Source organism: Nelumbo nucifera, chromosome 4, assembly GCF_055504915.1.
Source record: "Nelumbo nucifera cultivar China Antique chromosome 4, China Antique-T2T, whole genome shotgun sequence".
In the NCBI taxonomy this organism is placed as follows: domain Eukaryota; kingdom Viridiplantae; phylum Streptophyta; class Magnoliopsida; order Proteales; family Nelumbonaceae; genus Nelumbo; species Nelumbo nucifera.
In genome coordinates this window covers 72,269,025-72,283,776 of record NC_142652.1, presented here as the reverse complement: position 1 = coordinate 72,283,776, position 14,752 = coordinate 72,269,025, and the positions used below count along the sequence as shown (strand labels likewise).

Below are 14,752 nucleotides of genomic sequence, written 5' to 3'. Positions count from 1 at the left end.
AGAAAAGAGTGAGGAGAGTTCGGGTGGTCTCTTGGACAAATCACCCATTCAGTTTCCGCAATAGGGTCTGCACGCAAGGGAAGGCGCAAGGGAAAGCAGGGCTTTCTCACCGTGGACTGACCCGTGACGAGATCCTACGCGCGGGCCCATAACATCTGGTATCAGAGCCAAACATCACGGGCGATATGGAGCAGCTATCATTCAAGGTCAACGAACTAGAATATAGACTAGTAGAAACCAGCATGGAGGTTCGTGAAGTCAAGGAAGATGTCCGGGAGATGCGACGCCTGCTGGAAGCATTCCTCTCCAACAAAGAAAGGAGTTTTGAGGGAATCGCCAACACAAACAGTCGCCGTCCGGATTGGGCGGAGGCATCCAGCGAATAGCAGATCGCTGCCCCGACAGCCGCAGTTATTTCCAAGGATTGCCATTTGGAGTCTTCCTCATACTGCGGCAGCGGCGACCCACTGAGAGGGCTGTACCACTACGAGCAACTCTTTTGTAATCAACGCACAGGGGATGAAACTGTAAAGTCTCCTCTTTTGGCCGGGGACAATGTCATGAACATTATGTTGGTACCTGCAGAATGTGCTCCTTGGTCGAGGACAGGTGGACTTGGCGATGTTGTTGGGACTTTACCGAAGGCCTTGGCTCGGCGTGAACATAGAGTTATGGTTGTGCCACCACAGTATGGTAACTATGCAGAAGTCTAAGAAATAGGAGTGCGCAAGAGATATAAGGTGGATGGGCAGGATATGGAGACTTCTCTTGAGGTTCTCTTCTGTAAGTATACCCAGTGCATTCCTGTGATCCACAACATAGCACACCGGGGTTGTGGTCCAGTACGCGATTTTCGTTATGTGGACCTTCCACAAAACTACTTCAAACTACATGACCCAGGAGGTGGGGAACACTTCAAGGTCCTTGCAGCTGGCCTGAAAGCAGCAGATCGTGTAGTCACTGTAAGCCATGGTTACGCCTGGGGGCTGAAAAGTAAAGGAGGCTGGGGTCGCATCAAATAATAAATGAGTGTGATTGGAAGCTGAAGGGCATCGTGAATGGGATTGATGCAAAAGAATGGAACCAACTTTATGCACTGAGCTATGGGACAGCCCCTATTGTTCATACTATTGGTGGACTGAGAAATAGTGTGCAGCCGTTTGATCCATTCGTAGAATTCCAAGCCACGTATTCGGAATTCGAGCTTGAGGACAAACTCGTAGTCCAGGAGGGGTGTGATGTTATGGACACACTGCCCGGCAGCGCACTGCGGCGCAGGCATAGGCAGCAACACACACAGCGGGCCGCACAACAGCCCGGCAGTGCACTGCGGCGTAGGCATAGGCAGCAACACACACAGCGGGCCGCCCAGTAGCACGCACCGCCCGGCAGCGCCGCACAGCAGCCCGACAGCGCATCGCCTGGCAGCGCGCACAGCAGCACGCTCCGCCTGGCAACGCGCAGCACGCAACACGCACCGCCTGGCAGCACGCAGCACGCACCGCCCGGCAGCGCGCAGCACGCACCGCCCGGCAGCGCGCAGCACGCACCACACGGAAGCAGCACTAGGCAGTAGCACGCACCGCACGACAGCAGCACGCTCCTCACGGCAGTAGCACTACGAGACACGTGCACCGCCTGACAGCAACAGTAGGGCGGGGCCCACATGACAGCTCATCAGGGTGGGCCCACACTTATCTTATCACATCAGCTCTGCCCGCCAACTCGCCGCCAGCTACACCATTCCTTATTCCTTATTCCTTATCCCTTATCTTATCTTATCCTTATCTTAAGTAAGAGTTGTGTTACTATTAGGAGTAGGTAATTAGGAGTTTGAGTTGGAGTTGGATTACCCTAGCCTAGCCGAATCCAACAAGGAATTCCCTTCTGTAATCTCCTATTTAAGGAGCTACGAGTTGAAATAAAGCATTCAGTTTTCTAGTCAAGAAAAGAGTGAGGAGAGTTCGGGTGGTCTCTTGAATAAATCACCCATTATGAGAGTTCGGGTGGTCTCTTGGACAAATCACCCATTCAGTTTCTGCAATAGGGTCTGCACGCAAGGGAAGGTGCAAGGGAAAGTAAGGCTTTCTCACCGTGGACCGACCCGTGATGAGATCTTACGCACGGGCCCATAACATGGCATGGCTTCCATTTTAGCCATGACTATTGCATGAAATAGCCACATCAGCATTCTCTGAGAATCTGCAGACGAAAAACTGTGTTTCTAATTAATGGCAACACAACAGTCACCTATCACTTGTTATTAGAACACCACCACACTAGTGTTGCAACACTCTTCTAGCCAGTAGCCATCTAGAAAGCTACATTCAGTAGAGTTGGTTGGGCACCAGGAATCCTCATAACTTCATCTTTATTATATATTAATTGTTGGTCATGAACAAAATTAAAAAGATATCCAGAACTCCAACCACCCATCAGGAAATGGATAATGGATTCAGACACATACTAATCTGTTCCTTGTACACTTCAGTATATATATATATTTACACGTGAATGTACATACCAAGCATAGTAAACATATTTATGAGCATTTGTAGCGGTTTACAGGTTGCCAGTGGAGAGAGAGAGAGACAGTCTATAAATAACGCCCAGATGTAACAACTTATTCTGAGTTGTGATGTAGCACTAGCACACCCAAAATGGCAGTGGCTTGTTGTAGTAAACTGGTTGTCCTACTGGTCATGGTGATCATACTAAAAACGTTTAGTGTTCAAGCCCAAGAAGCATCCAGAAAGGCGGAGCATCCCAAACAACCTCAGAAGTCAGAACGACGGAGGATTATCTGCAGGCCTAATACCGGGCTTCGACGACGACGACGGCCATCTACCTAGCTTTGGGGGTATTAGTGGGCGCCAGCTGCAAGATGATCCGCCGGGTTATGGACCAGGCTTTCGCCCTAGAGGCCCAGGTGAGCCAGGCCATGGACCCTGGAGCGATGGTCATGGTGGACCAGACCACGGCCCGGGGCATGGACCAGATGGTCCTGGTCCTGGAAATGGTGGCGGCCCAGGGTTTGGACCGGGTTTTGGAAGAGATGGACCATTCCCTGTCGGCCCTGGTGGTGGTTATATTTCACCTTAATGCTGTGTTTGGTATGAAGGAAAAGGTAGGAAAACCTTTACAAACCTTCTATAGGTTTCCCTATCTTTCCCTTCCTTTCCCTGCCTTTTTCTTCAAAACAAACATAACCTAAGTGCATGATTCTCCTTGGGACAGTTGGCTCTTGGCTGATATTTCCTCGATCATTCATTTAGTACTGGTGATGATAATTAGCTGTTTATGTACTTAGGTGCTAAGAAGTAAGAACAATTCCCCTTCCTCCGATCTGTGATTTCAATCTTTCAGATGGGGAGTTGGGAATTTGGATGATAGTATATATATTATATTGATGCGCTATGTATGTGGATTAATTGGGCTTCTATAGCTAGTAATGACTTACAAGTTTATGTCTGAGATATGCAGTTTTATGTCATTTTGTTTTAATTTCAAACTGAGGAAAACACAGGCTCAGCAGGCTAGATTGAACATCTCACAATATGGTATGGGAGTAGGAGGTACCATTCACTCAAAGGTGAAACTTGAAAGGAATTGTTTTACGTTTATTCATTCACTCAAAGTGAAGGGCACAATCCATGGTTAATAGTAGTTTTAATTTGGTCAAGGTTTTAGAAATCGATTCAGAATCGGAACCGCTTTGGTTATCAGTTTCTGGGTTAGCAGTTCAATCATCTGGTTTAAAAGGATGGTTCGTTCCAGTTTAAAAAAAAAATAATAATTAGAATAAAAAATGGACAAAAACTATTGTATGAGTCCAATGAATTAACAGTTCGACTGTCTGGGTTAATGGATCACTGACCAAACCAATGATTTTTGGCCAAGGGGGGACCCAGGGGAGCCATGGTGCCCCCTATGGCCCAAAAATCGCCACTATTTCATGTAAATTTTCCCCTCCTCCATTCTTCACTCCAATGGGTTGGCCTCCTCATGACCATTCATATTTGTCCCCCCCCCTCCACCTTAGGTTTTGGTCTTCCCTCATGAAAATTTCCTAGCTCCACCTATGCAATCAAAGATGGTTCAAAAACACTGGTCTTGATACTTGAATTGGAAGATTGAAGCTAAGTCGTTATACAATATAAATACCAACTCAAAACCCCATCTGGGTTTTCTTCAACTTCATGTATATATATATATATAGGTAGTAGTCTAGCCTCCACTAGAAATATCCCATGAGAACCGGTTCAGATCTGAATAGGAAAACCGGTATGGAATTATCTGTTGGAGTAAATCCATATTCCATCTAGTTACAGATTTGGATTTTGGATTGGTTTCTTTTAAAGGAGACAATTAATACATGTCAAAACAGTTAAAATTATATATCCAGTGAGCAGCACTAAACAGATATATGAGAGAAAAAGATACACAAGATAGGATTGCGGAGGGGCACTGTGACTCATCAAATTAGCAGATAGCAGTCAGTTTTACAAAATTCAGCAAATTGAAGTCCCGGCCCCATCAAGGATTGGTAGGGTACGTAACCAGTGGTCCAGTCTTCCTTTAATTTTTTTGGTAGTGGTAGTTGTTAATTTATTGGGTTCAGTGTGGTAACTGGTAAGGTAATATGAAACAACGGTACGGTACACAAGTATACATAATGAGCAATTCATTAAAGCCCATTCACGCAAAATATCTTTTCTAAGTAACGATGACTAACTGAAAATATATACAAATTTGCTAGTTAGGTTAGGTCATAGGTGGGTGTTCATAAATTTCACAGCAGGCAAATTACTAGCTTTTTATTCAAAGCAAAAACCGGGTGTGCTTTAATTAATTGCTTAACTGTTGTTTAATTACTACTAGATAATATTTCCAAGAAAGGTAGGATGTTGGGCTTGTGAAGATGGACCCATCTGATTAACCACTTGTGGCACATCAGATGGAAGCCAGTGAAGAATCAATGAATCATCCATCTGTTGTGTCTGTGAAAGAATTAATGCTGCGATCCAATGTTATATTGCATACCAGCTGTTCCCTAAACATTGATTCGGGGCTCAAATCATCTTGCATGTGGGGGTGGGGACTGGGGACTGGGTAGTGGTGTCAATTGAATTGGATTTGGTCCATTCGATAGTCTAATGTGAATTTATTATGAATGGATCAGGTCCAATCTAATTCAATGAATATTTTGAATCATTTTAGATTGGTCTAATTTAATGTCTGTACTGTAGATTTAATTCTAGTCCAAACCAAGTCCAGTGACATATATATATATATTTATCTTTTATCAGTAGATCAGATATTGGTTCAATCAAACTCAATTCAATATAGATTTGTTATAGATGGACTAGGTCCAATCCAATTCAATAAATAATTTGGACCATTAAATCTGGACTGATCCAATTCAATATATTTTGTTGGTCTATCCAATCCAAAACTGGTCCTTTGACACCCACTGAAAGTCGTCATGGCCATGTCTAAATTGAATCAAGATCTGCCCGGACCATAGCCAATTGTTCAACTTTGGGCCCTAATTCGGGCTGGGGTTGGGCTCAGGGTAGCCTTGGTCTAGATCTTCTGCATGGGGAGAAGTAGAACTGCCCCATTAAATAAGATAAGCCCTTAAACAAATGGGGCAGTGATTGGAGTTGGAAGGCATTCACAATTGATTGGACGCCATTTTATGGTTTCATTCCAAAATGGGTTGATGGATGCTTGTAACTGCCGGGCTTAGGCCCATTTAAGTATTTTTCCCATTACATGCAGTGTCCCTCATGCAGATACTAATTAAAATCACTTCCCAACAGAGCAAAACCAACCACGATCTGTAAGTCTCTAATCTTAATCATGGAACGCTGCTTGCCTATAAGATATGGGAGAGGGTAGCGCGTAGCACTTCTCCATGCAACAACAACAACAACCAGAAAGATTAAAGAGAGAGAGAGAGAGCGCGAGCGAAAGGAGCGCGCTTACGATGGAGATCAAACTAATTACTAATAAAGTTTTGCTGCTGTGTACCATTTTCCTTGTGGCCTTCAGTCTGGATTCACATGCAGGAAGGGATATTCCAAGCGCCGATGATGCTTATCATCCTCAGAATCTCTTCAATGGTTTTGGTGGTGGCGGTGGGTTTGGTTTTGGAGGTCCATTGTCTGGTTTTGGCGGTTCAGGTTTTGATCTTGGTCCAGGTTTTGGTGGTCCGGGTGTTGGTCCTCTAGGTCCAGGGGATGGCTTTGGTGGCCCTGGAGGTCCAGGGGGTGGCTTTGGTGGCCCCGGGGGTGGAGGTCCAGGAGATGGTTTTGGGGGTCCTGGTGGTCCAGGGAATGGCATTGGTGGCCCAGGGGGCGGAGGTCCAGGAGATGGTTTTGGGGGTCCGGGAGGTGGTTCTGGAGGTCCAGGGGATGGTGCTGGTGGTCCAGGGGGTGGTCCTGGAGGTCCAGGAGATGGTGCTGGTGGTCCTGGAGGTCCAGGGAATGGTTGTGGTGGAGGTGCAAGGGATGGATTGGGTCCAGGCTTCCCTGGTAAGTCATCATCAGTATCAGGAAAGAAAGGTGAGGGTGATGGTGGACTTGCTGGTAGGAAAACTCCATGATAAAATTGCACTTGGTTAATTTAGTGTTTGGGTTCCCTTAGTTTTCTTCTGGGTTGTCGTGTTTTAATTTCTAGTATTAATGTGATGAAGTCTTTTATCCGTCAATGTGTTGTAGAGGTGGTGGTTAATGCAGTATGTTTGGTAAGTGGTAATTGGTTTGTACTTCAATCATATCACGAATTATTATATTATATAATATGTATAAGTCGGTTTCATATTTATTTTCGATTTTACTGACATTTTATTTTCAATGAAAATCGATATAAACTCCACCAAAAATTATATCGATTTTATCAATCTAATTTCTTTCACTACACTACAAACAAACATTAACCTTAATGATTTTGTGGGCTATATATACTTTATGAGCAGGGATGTGTTGCAACAATAACTATACACGTGGCAAATAAAAAATTGTAGAAATAGATGAAGATTGCAATCAAAAGGAATTAAGGCTTAATTTATATAAGTAGTAGTGAACAATATATTGAACATTGTTAAAATTTCATCAAGCAAATGTAAGGAACAGTAGCCGGTAGCTGGCAATTTATTGGTAAGAGATCCAAGAACAGTGACGCGTGCTTCAATGATGCAAGTATCGTTCCGCAGGTAACACTTTGTTGGGTCGCTGAATTTGCCAAGTGTCATGAACTTGGCCCAACCCCAATCCACCACTGAGGGACTGAACAAATGGCATACTGCAATAATAATAATAATACATCCCAACCAAATCATTATTATATATTCTTCTTTTAAATTAACCTGAAATGCTGAAATACTAAAATAATAATACATCTCAGCTGCTCTCTGAAGATATATTTTGTCAGCAGAAACCCAAGGCCAAAATATATATGAATTAATTTCCTTTATTTTATGGGTTCACTGATCACAATTATGTGTCTGATATGCTTTATTTGATGATAAACCAAAATATTAATTAATGTGAGTGATAAGTGATGCATGAGCATGACCAGGCCAGATTCTGAAATTAATTGTATAAAGGAACCCTAGAAATTAAAATTGTTAAATCATGATCATGCTTTTTGTGTTTAATTAACTACATATGTACATACACGAGTACTACTTACTATATATTCATCATTAAAATCCTCTAGCTAAATGTAATTAATGAAGACTACCTTGGCGTTCATAATGTGCATCACTGGCTTGGTCCTTCACACACAAAGCCAATTTTACGTAGAGTTTGGTGTCGGGAGGAAGGGTCGTAGAATCAGCCAACGCTATAAACAGAGAAATACTATTGCCTTTACCATCACGATTTCCTTTTGGATATATCTTAATCCTCCTGCATGCATGCATATAATACAAGTTTCTTAAAACTGAATTGGACAATAAACCGGTCAGGAGTCCGGTTCTCGGGTCAAACAGTACAATAGTTCGAACCGAAAGGATGGCCCATTCTGATAAAAATTATTAAAAAAATAAAAAAATGGCCAATATTGCTGAACAGTTTGATCGCCTGGATCAAAGGTTTACTGATCAAATCAATGTTTTTTGGCAAATTAATGATTTTGGAATAAAACGGAACCAATCACTTAACCGATTCCCAGTATTTCCAGTTCAACCATCTGATCTGATCCGATTTTGAAAACCATATATATATATATATATATATATATATATATATATATATATATATATATATAATTCAGTCGTCTATATATGTTGATCGATGATGAAGATGAATATAATGCATGCATGCATGCATATTGGTAGTACGTACGTACCATTTGTAATCCCCAGCTGCGAAGGCATCAGATTCCAATCGTTCGCTGGTTGCCACCCCTGAAAATTTTTCAATCTTCCAGATGTGGGTACAAATAACAGCTTCCTCATCAGACATGGACAAACACTCGCGCTTTGCCTCATTTTTTAGGACGAAAACCTCAGCTCCAAACACACAAGAGTCATTCACAAGGTATCCATTGTTTTGGTCCTTGAAGGATTTGAGGTCAACGAACTTGGCCATACCCCATTCTGTCTTCATTGCATGAAACCGCTTTACTCTCCTATCTGCATGTTCATGGCAGTAGACTATCTAGTTATGTCATTAATTCATCAACAATGTATTTTGTTCCTAGTGTCATTTTGGTCTCCGAGCTTTAAAACGTGATAATTTAGTACTTAAATTTTTAAAACGTGCCAATATTACAGTATCATTAATTAATCATTAAGTAACATATATGCGAAAAGATACTTGTCTTTCGAGTGTTATTTAATTTTTTTTATCAACCATCCAAATGCCCAAATCTGGTGATGAATAATCTTCTCTTGAATGTTGAGCATCATTTTACCAACTTCAAGAGGAAGTTGGGAAGAATTATGCTATTGGCCTATAGGTGAGACCACCATCAAACCAGTGTTTTGCATCTCTGTTTCATCTTCTTGAGGAAGTTCGATATTTTCAAAAGTTTTAAATTGCATATGGTGTCATGTGATACACATAATTGATGGTCTAATGACAGATACTAGATATATTAAAATTCAAAACCAAAGTGACATTAAATCCAAAGTACAGGATACTAATTAAGGTTATATATGTACCTTGGAACGTCAAATATTTGTCCTGAAATTGTTCAAACAGAAACAAATTGAAGATCACGTTCACCTCCCAACCCAGAGGAAGTGAACTGGTCTCTGCCAGTACCAAGTATAAAGAGATATGATCGTTTCCATTTCCAATCTTGTTCCCATCTGGATACACAGACAACTTCCTGCAGCAACAGATGAAACAACCCAAGAGAAAAAAAAAATAATAATAATGAAGAGTTTCAGTTCTGAATCTATTCAATTGATACACATGTGTGATTATGTATTCCACTAAGTTTGGTGGCAATCTCTCTCTCTCTGTTAACTCACAGTAGTAGAGAGGCAATAGAGAATCCAGATTAAACTCACCATTTGTAACCTCCTACTTCAAAAACGTCGGAGTCGAATCTCTCAATTGAAGCCTTTGAAAGTAATGAGAATGACTGGACCTTTAATGTATAGTGCGTTGGTGGAGCATCTCTAACTGTTCCATAATTAAACACCCAGGAAATGTTACAAAGTTTAGTCATAATTGAACACCCAGTTACAGATTATTAGTCATTAATTATTTTACTCAAATAAGAATAAAAAAAAAAAGAACTTGTCTGCAACTTCTCAAACTCCTGGCCGGAAAACCTTAATTAATTTAGAGGTCAACATCGTGTAAGAAATGAAACCCATTAAAAAAAATCAAATCAAAAGGTGAAAAAGAAGTTAAAAACGAGAGATATATATCCAAGGTGTGATGTAAGTAGTAATTAAAATAACATACAATTGGAGGGGTCGAAGTGAAGGGAACGGTCCTTTTGAGATTGAGAGAGCGCCATCTTCTACTCGTCTGATAAGGTTGATCGTAAGCAGCTCATTTTGGAGCCTTAGTAGTTAATAAAGAAGTTGGACGACGGACAGACATGAGACATACAGAGAGAGAATACAGAGAGAGAGAGAGAGTCACTGCAAGATACCAAGGGTGTGCGTATATATGAAGAAAAGAAAGCATATTGAAGCATAAAGCAAGAGATTGGAACACCTTGTCCCTACGGTCAGGCCACCTCATTGTGATGGTATAACTAATTAACTAACCAAGGCATCACCGCATCACTACTTAGGGTGCTCACGGTTCGGTTAGAGCGTGGGATAATTTTTGAATCTCAACCAGGGTTATTGGTTTTTGAAAAATCAGTAATTGAAATCGAATCGAAACCAATCGATTAATTGGTTGATCAGTTTGGTTAATCGTTGGTGTAATTTGCCGATTTTTTGGTTTTTTATTATTTACAATATTTATTATATAAAAATATATAATAAAATATTAGAAATATATATAATATTATATTTTAAATAATAAATAATATATTATATCTTATATATATGTATATATTTATATATACAATGCATATTTATTAATTTATAATGTATAGAAAATATAAAAAAAATATATATATATATATATATATATATATATATATATATATATACTGGTCGGTTTAATTAATCGCCATTTTTCTATTTTAGTTAACCAAAACTGAACCACTACCTTTGTTTTTCTTAAATACTGAATCAAAACTGAACCAACTAGTTTGTTTAACCAAAATTTCGGTTCACTTTCGGTAGATTTAGTTTTCGGTTTTTTTTTCTCACCCCTAGGCATCACGCTACAGGAGGCGACAATACAATATATGTTGAGTAATGTGGTAGATAGGGGGTGGAAAAGCTCAATTCGGCTCGTTTAAATTGAGTAGTGTGGAACCTGAACTCCTTAAAACTATTAATTTAGTACCCGCCGTTAGCATTCCATCAATTATGTGATACACGTCATATTGAGTGTAATTTGTAACATTTCAAAATTCTAGAATTACCCTTTGAGACTAAACTAGAGCAACTAACTAACCCCAAAGCACACGATGAAAGACTAAACCAAGACCATGTAATTGAGAATCTCTGAATATTTGTGAGAAAGACCAAGGCAATGTGGTTGGATCAGAGGACTTATGGCTTTTGCCCACAATTTCTCAACGAAAAGGCAAGTCTAGAACATAAAAACAACACTTCCAAGAGCCAGTTATGGACATCACAGGAGATTTCTATAGGGGACCCATCAACCAAGATGGTTTATTTGGTTACCCCAGAACTTCCATCTAAGGTGCTTCACCTGCATCACTATCTTACTATTTACGTGGATCAAGAGTAAGGATCGTTGAGGCTAACAGTATCGCACTTAATGGTAACATCATGGATCTGCCAATTGTCACAAAACTAAGTTTTGGTGCCATAAAGTCTCTTCCCGAAATTTACTCTCTCATTCTTGTATCTAGGGGTGTTCACGGTTCGGTTAATCAAATTATAGGCATATTTTGTAAACCGAATTGGTAGTATCGGTTTTTTCATTTCTTCAAACCGAAACCGAATTGGTACCATCGGTTAACCGGTCCATCGGTTTTAGTTTTTGACCGATTCGATTTCTTTGGTTTTTTATATTTATAATATATATTATATAAATATATGTATAATATTATGTTATAAATAGTAAATGATATATAACATATTATAAATATAATATAAGTATATATTTATATATATATATATATAATGAATATATTTATATATAATATATAGAAAATATGTAACATATATTAAAAATATATATATAAATATATATACTGGTCAGTTTGATTAACCTCCGGTTTTTTTATAGGTTAACTAAAAATTGAACCAACCCTTCAATTTTTCAAAAATTCCAAACCAAAACGAACCGATCAATTCGATTAACCGCATTTTATAGTTCGATTCGATTTTTCAATTTTTCATGGACACCATCATCTCCCGATCAAAGATGACAGCCAAATAGAATTTAGCCGACGAGAGGTCCCAGTATATATCAACCTTACTGGAGTCTGCCTCTAAACTCTTGGACCTTTTTCTCTTGAAGGACAACCAGGATTTTATATCAACTTTATAGAGGAATTGATTGGTTGAATCATCAATCCCAACACTAAGGCATTGACCCATCAGATTCTTGCTCCAGTAATCATGCAAGAACAACCATGTAATGTACTTTGATAAACACGTGTAACCAAGTTTTGAGAATTTATTTTGGCATTGAAGATAATCCACAACTTGAACCCCATTTTCGCCTAAACAAGAAGGAAAATATCTCATTTTGATACTAGTAACCTCAATTTTTCCTACTCTTTTGTACACTAATTTGTGGGGTAACAATCTAATATTCTTTTGAGGCAAGGAAGAAGACAACGAACAATCCCCTTCTTACACAAAGTTATCGGTTTTCTGGTAGCTGTTACATTTAATTCAGTAAAAGGAAGGGGACAATGAAGAGTCCCCCTTACCTAATGTAAGATAGTTATTACCTTTAATTAATTCAATGAATAGTCCCCTTCCTTTGATTGTCTTCATTGTCTACATTTGATTTTTCCATTCTTATTCTGCAATTCTAGTCCAGAAGTGAAAACATAAAAGTTATCTGTTTTCTGGTAGTTGAAAGGTTAAGTATGCGTGTTTCAGTGTGGAGAAATCTCTTCTGGGCCCAGGTTAGTTTAAAGTAGGGATGCAAAGGGATAGGATTGGATTCGAATTAGGGTATATTCAAATCCGATTCGACACTATTCATGTCGGATCCGATCGGATCGGATCTGATAGGACTCGATCTGAATTCGAATCCTATCGGATCCTTGGATCTGATTTGATCCGACTTGTTTTCTTTAAAAATTAATAAATTATTAAAAGAAAAATAAAATATACCGGTTTAAATAAAGAAAAACAAAAAAATATAAGTATTTTTTAATTATTTTCATCATATATGTTTTTATAAAAAAATAAATAATATAACAAATTTATAAAAATATAATATAAATAATATATTTATAAATAAATAAAAAACATATATATATATATGTATTATATATATATATATTTATAAATATATAACACATCGGATCAGATCTTCTCGGATCGGTTAGGGGTGATCCGAATTCGATCCGATTCCTGATCGGACCATAGAATCATAGGATCCGATCCAAAGATCTGACCAGGGTGATCCGAATTTGACCAAATAGGATCGGATCTCGGATCAAATCGAATCATGATCTGATCCATTTGTATCCCTAGTTTAAGGATTTATTGTAATATAGATGGAGATGCTTGAGAATGTGGGAATAACCAAATAAGAGGCACTGTTCAATATGATTGGTTGATAATAAAAATTAGATGATACTTGAAAGGGAATTTTTGTCCCTTCACATGCCACTTAATACCCATAAACTATTTGGACTAAAATGACAATTTTCGGGAGTTCAAATAATGTAGTGGCATTTTTTAAAGTTCAGGTACTAAAATAAACTAACCCCAAAGTACATGGAGGCTCTGTACTTTTGTCTATGCCCCTCCAAATCGATTTGAATAAAGAATTGTTTGGTCTTGGCTAAAGAATATATCTAAAAATGTTGACCAATTTTGGTGTGTTTTGGGAAACTTTAATGCCCTTATAAGCAATGAAAATAAGTGGGGTGGTAGTGTAGTCTCGAACAGTCAAACAAAAGACTTTAATGAATTTATTGATTTCTATAACTTAATTGAGATGAATATGCAAGATTTTCAATTTACATGGAGAAACCATAATGTTAAAGAGATGCTCGATTGGGTCTTTACTAATGATTCTTGGAGGAAGGACCACCTGGATGCCTCTCTTACAAATTTCTTCTTTCTTGCCTCATATTACTCTCCTTTTCTTCTTCAGACTGAACAAGTCTCAAACTTAGGCCCTAGGCCCTTCAGGTTTGAGGCTATGCGGTGCCTCGACTCAAGCCTTAAGAAAGTTATTCAGAAAGCGTGGAGAAATCAGTTTGGGGGACCCAAAACCACTCAATTTATTAAAAAAAGAAATATCCTAGTTCAAAATCTGAGAGACCGGAACAAACTAAAATTTGGCCATATTTTTCGATTATAAGAGAAAATTATGAAGCAGTTGGGAGAAGTTCAACTGAGCTCAATGAATGATCTGCATAATGTTTCCATAATAAATCTGGAAACTACTCTTTAGAGACATCTTAATTCAATCCTAGCTAGAGAGGAGACGTATTGGGCCCAAAAAGCAAGAGTAAATTAGATGAAATTGGGAGATATAAACAAAAATTTCTTCCATACTACAATTACTATAAGAAAAAGTAAGAATAAATTTTCAAAAATTAAAAATGATGTTGGAGAATGGTTATGTGATCAGAGGAATATTGCTGAAATTTTAGGTGAAAACTTTGAGAGTAGGTTTAAATCCAAGGTTACATAAGATGTTGAGGATTTTTTTAGAGGTAATTAGCCCTTGTATTTCAAATGGGCAAAACATGCCCATCATTGGAGGAGTGACCAATGAAGAGATTAAGAACACTATTTTTGCTATGAAGGATCTCAAGACTCCGGGTCCTGATGGACTTAATGTACTATTTTTCAAAAAAATATTGGTCTATAATTGGAAATTCCATTTATAGTGTGGTAAAATCCTTCTTCCAGGGAAATGAACAAAATTGTTAAAAAACTTTCATCACCCTTATCCCAAAAAAATGCCATCCCTGAAATGACTAA

General features: G+C 38.9%; 1 protein-coding gene across 1 annotated transcript; it reads right to left on the bottom strand.

The window, feature by feature from the left end:
* Window positions 1–7,043: 7,043 nt before the first annotated feature.
* On the bottom strand, window positions 7,044–10,085 carry LOC104611282 (MATH domain and coiled-coil domain-containing protein At2g01790-like). Its single transcript, XM_010278265.3, has 6 exons — window positions 9,933–10,085; window positions 9,530–9,644; window positions 9,176–9,345; window positions 8,359–8,644; window positions 7,750–7,916; window positions 7,044–7,308 (listed from the first exon to the last, which is right to left on the bottom strand). Exons 1-6 carry the CDS (start codon window positions 9,985–9,987, stop codon window positions 7,067–7,069), a joined length of 1,035 nt encoding a protein of 344 aa, XP_010276567.1. The 5' UTR covers window positions 9,988–10,085; the 3' UTR covers window positions 7,044–7,066.
* Between the last annotated feature and the right edge of the window lie 4,667 nt (window positions 10,086–14,752).

Excerpts from the sequence above, each read along its gene's own strand:
- LOC104611282 (XM_010278265.3), bottom strand. The coding sequence starts at position 9,987 with ATGGCGCTCTCTCAATCTCAAAAGGACCGTTCCCTTCACTTCGACCCC. Across the intron at positions 9,645-9,932 it reads TCACTTCGACCCCTCCAATT|TTAGAGATGCTCCACCAACG; the intron begins GTATGTTATTTT and ends ATTATGGAACAG. Across the intron at positions 7,917-8,358 it reads GCAGCTGGGGATTACAAATG|GAGGATTAAGATATATCCAA; the intron begins GTACGTACGTAC and ends GCATGCATGCAG.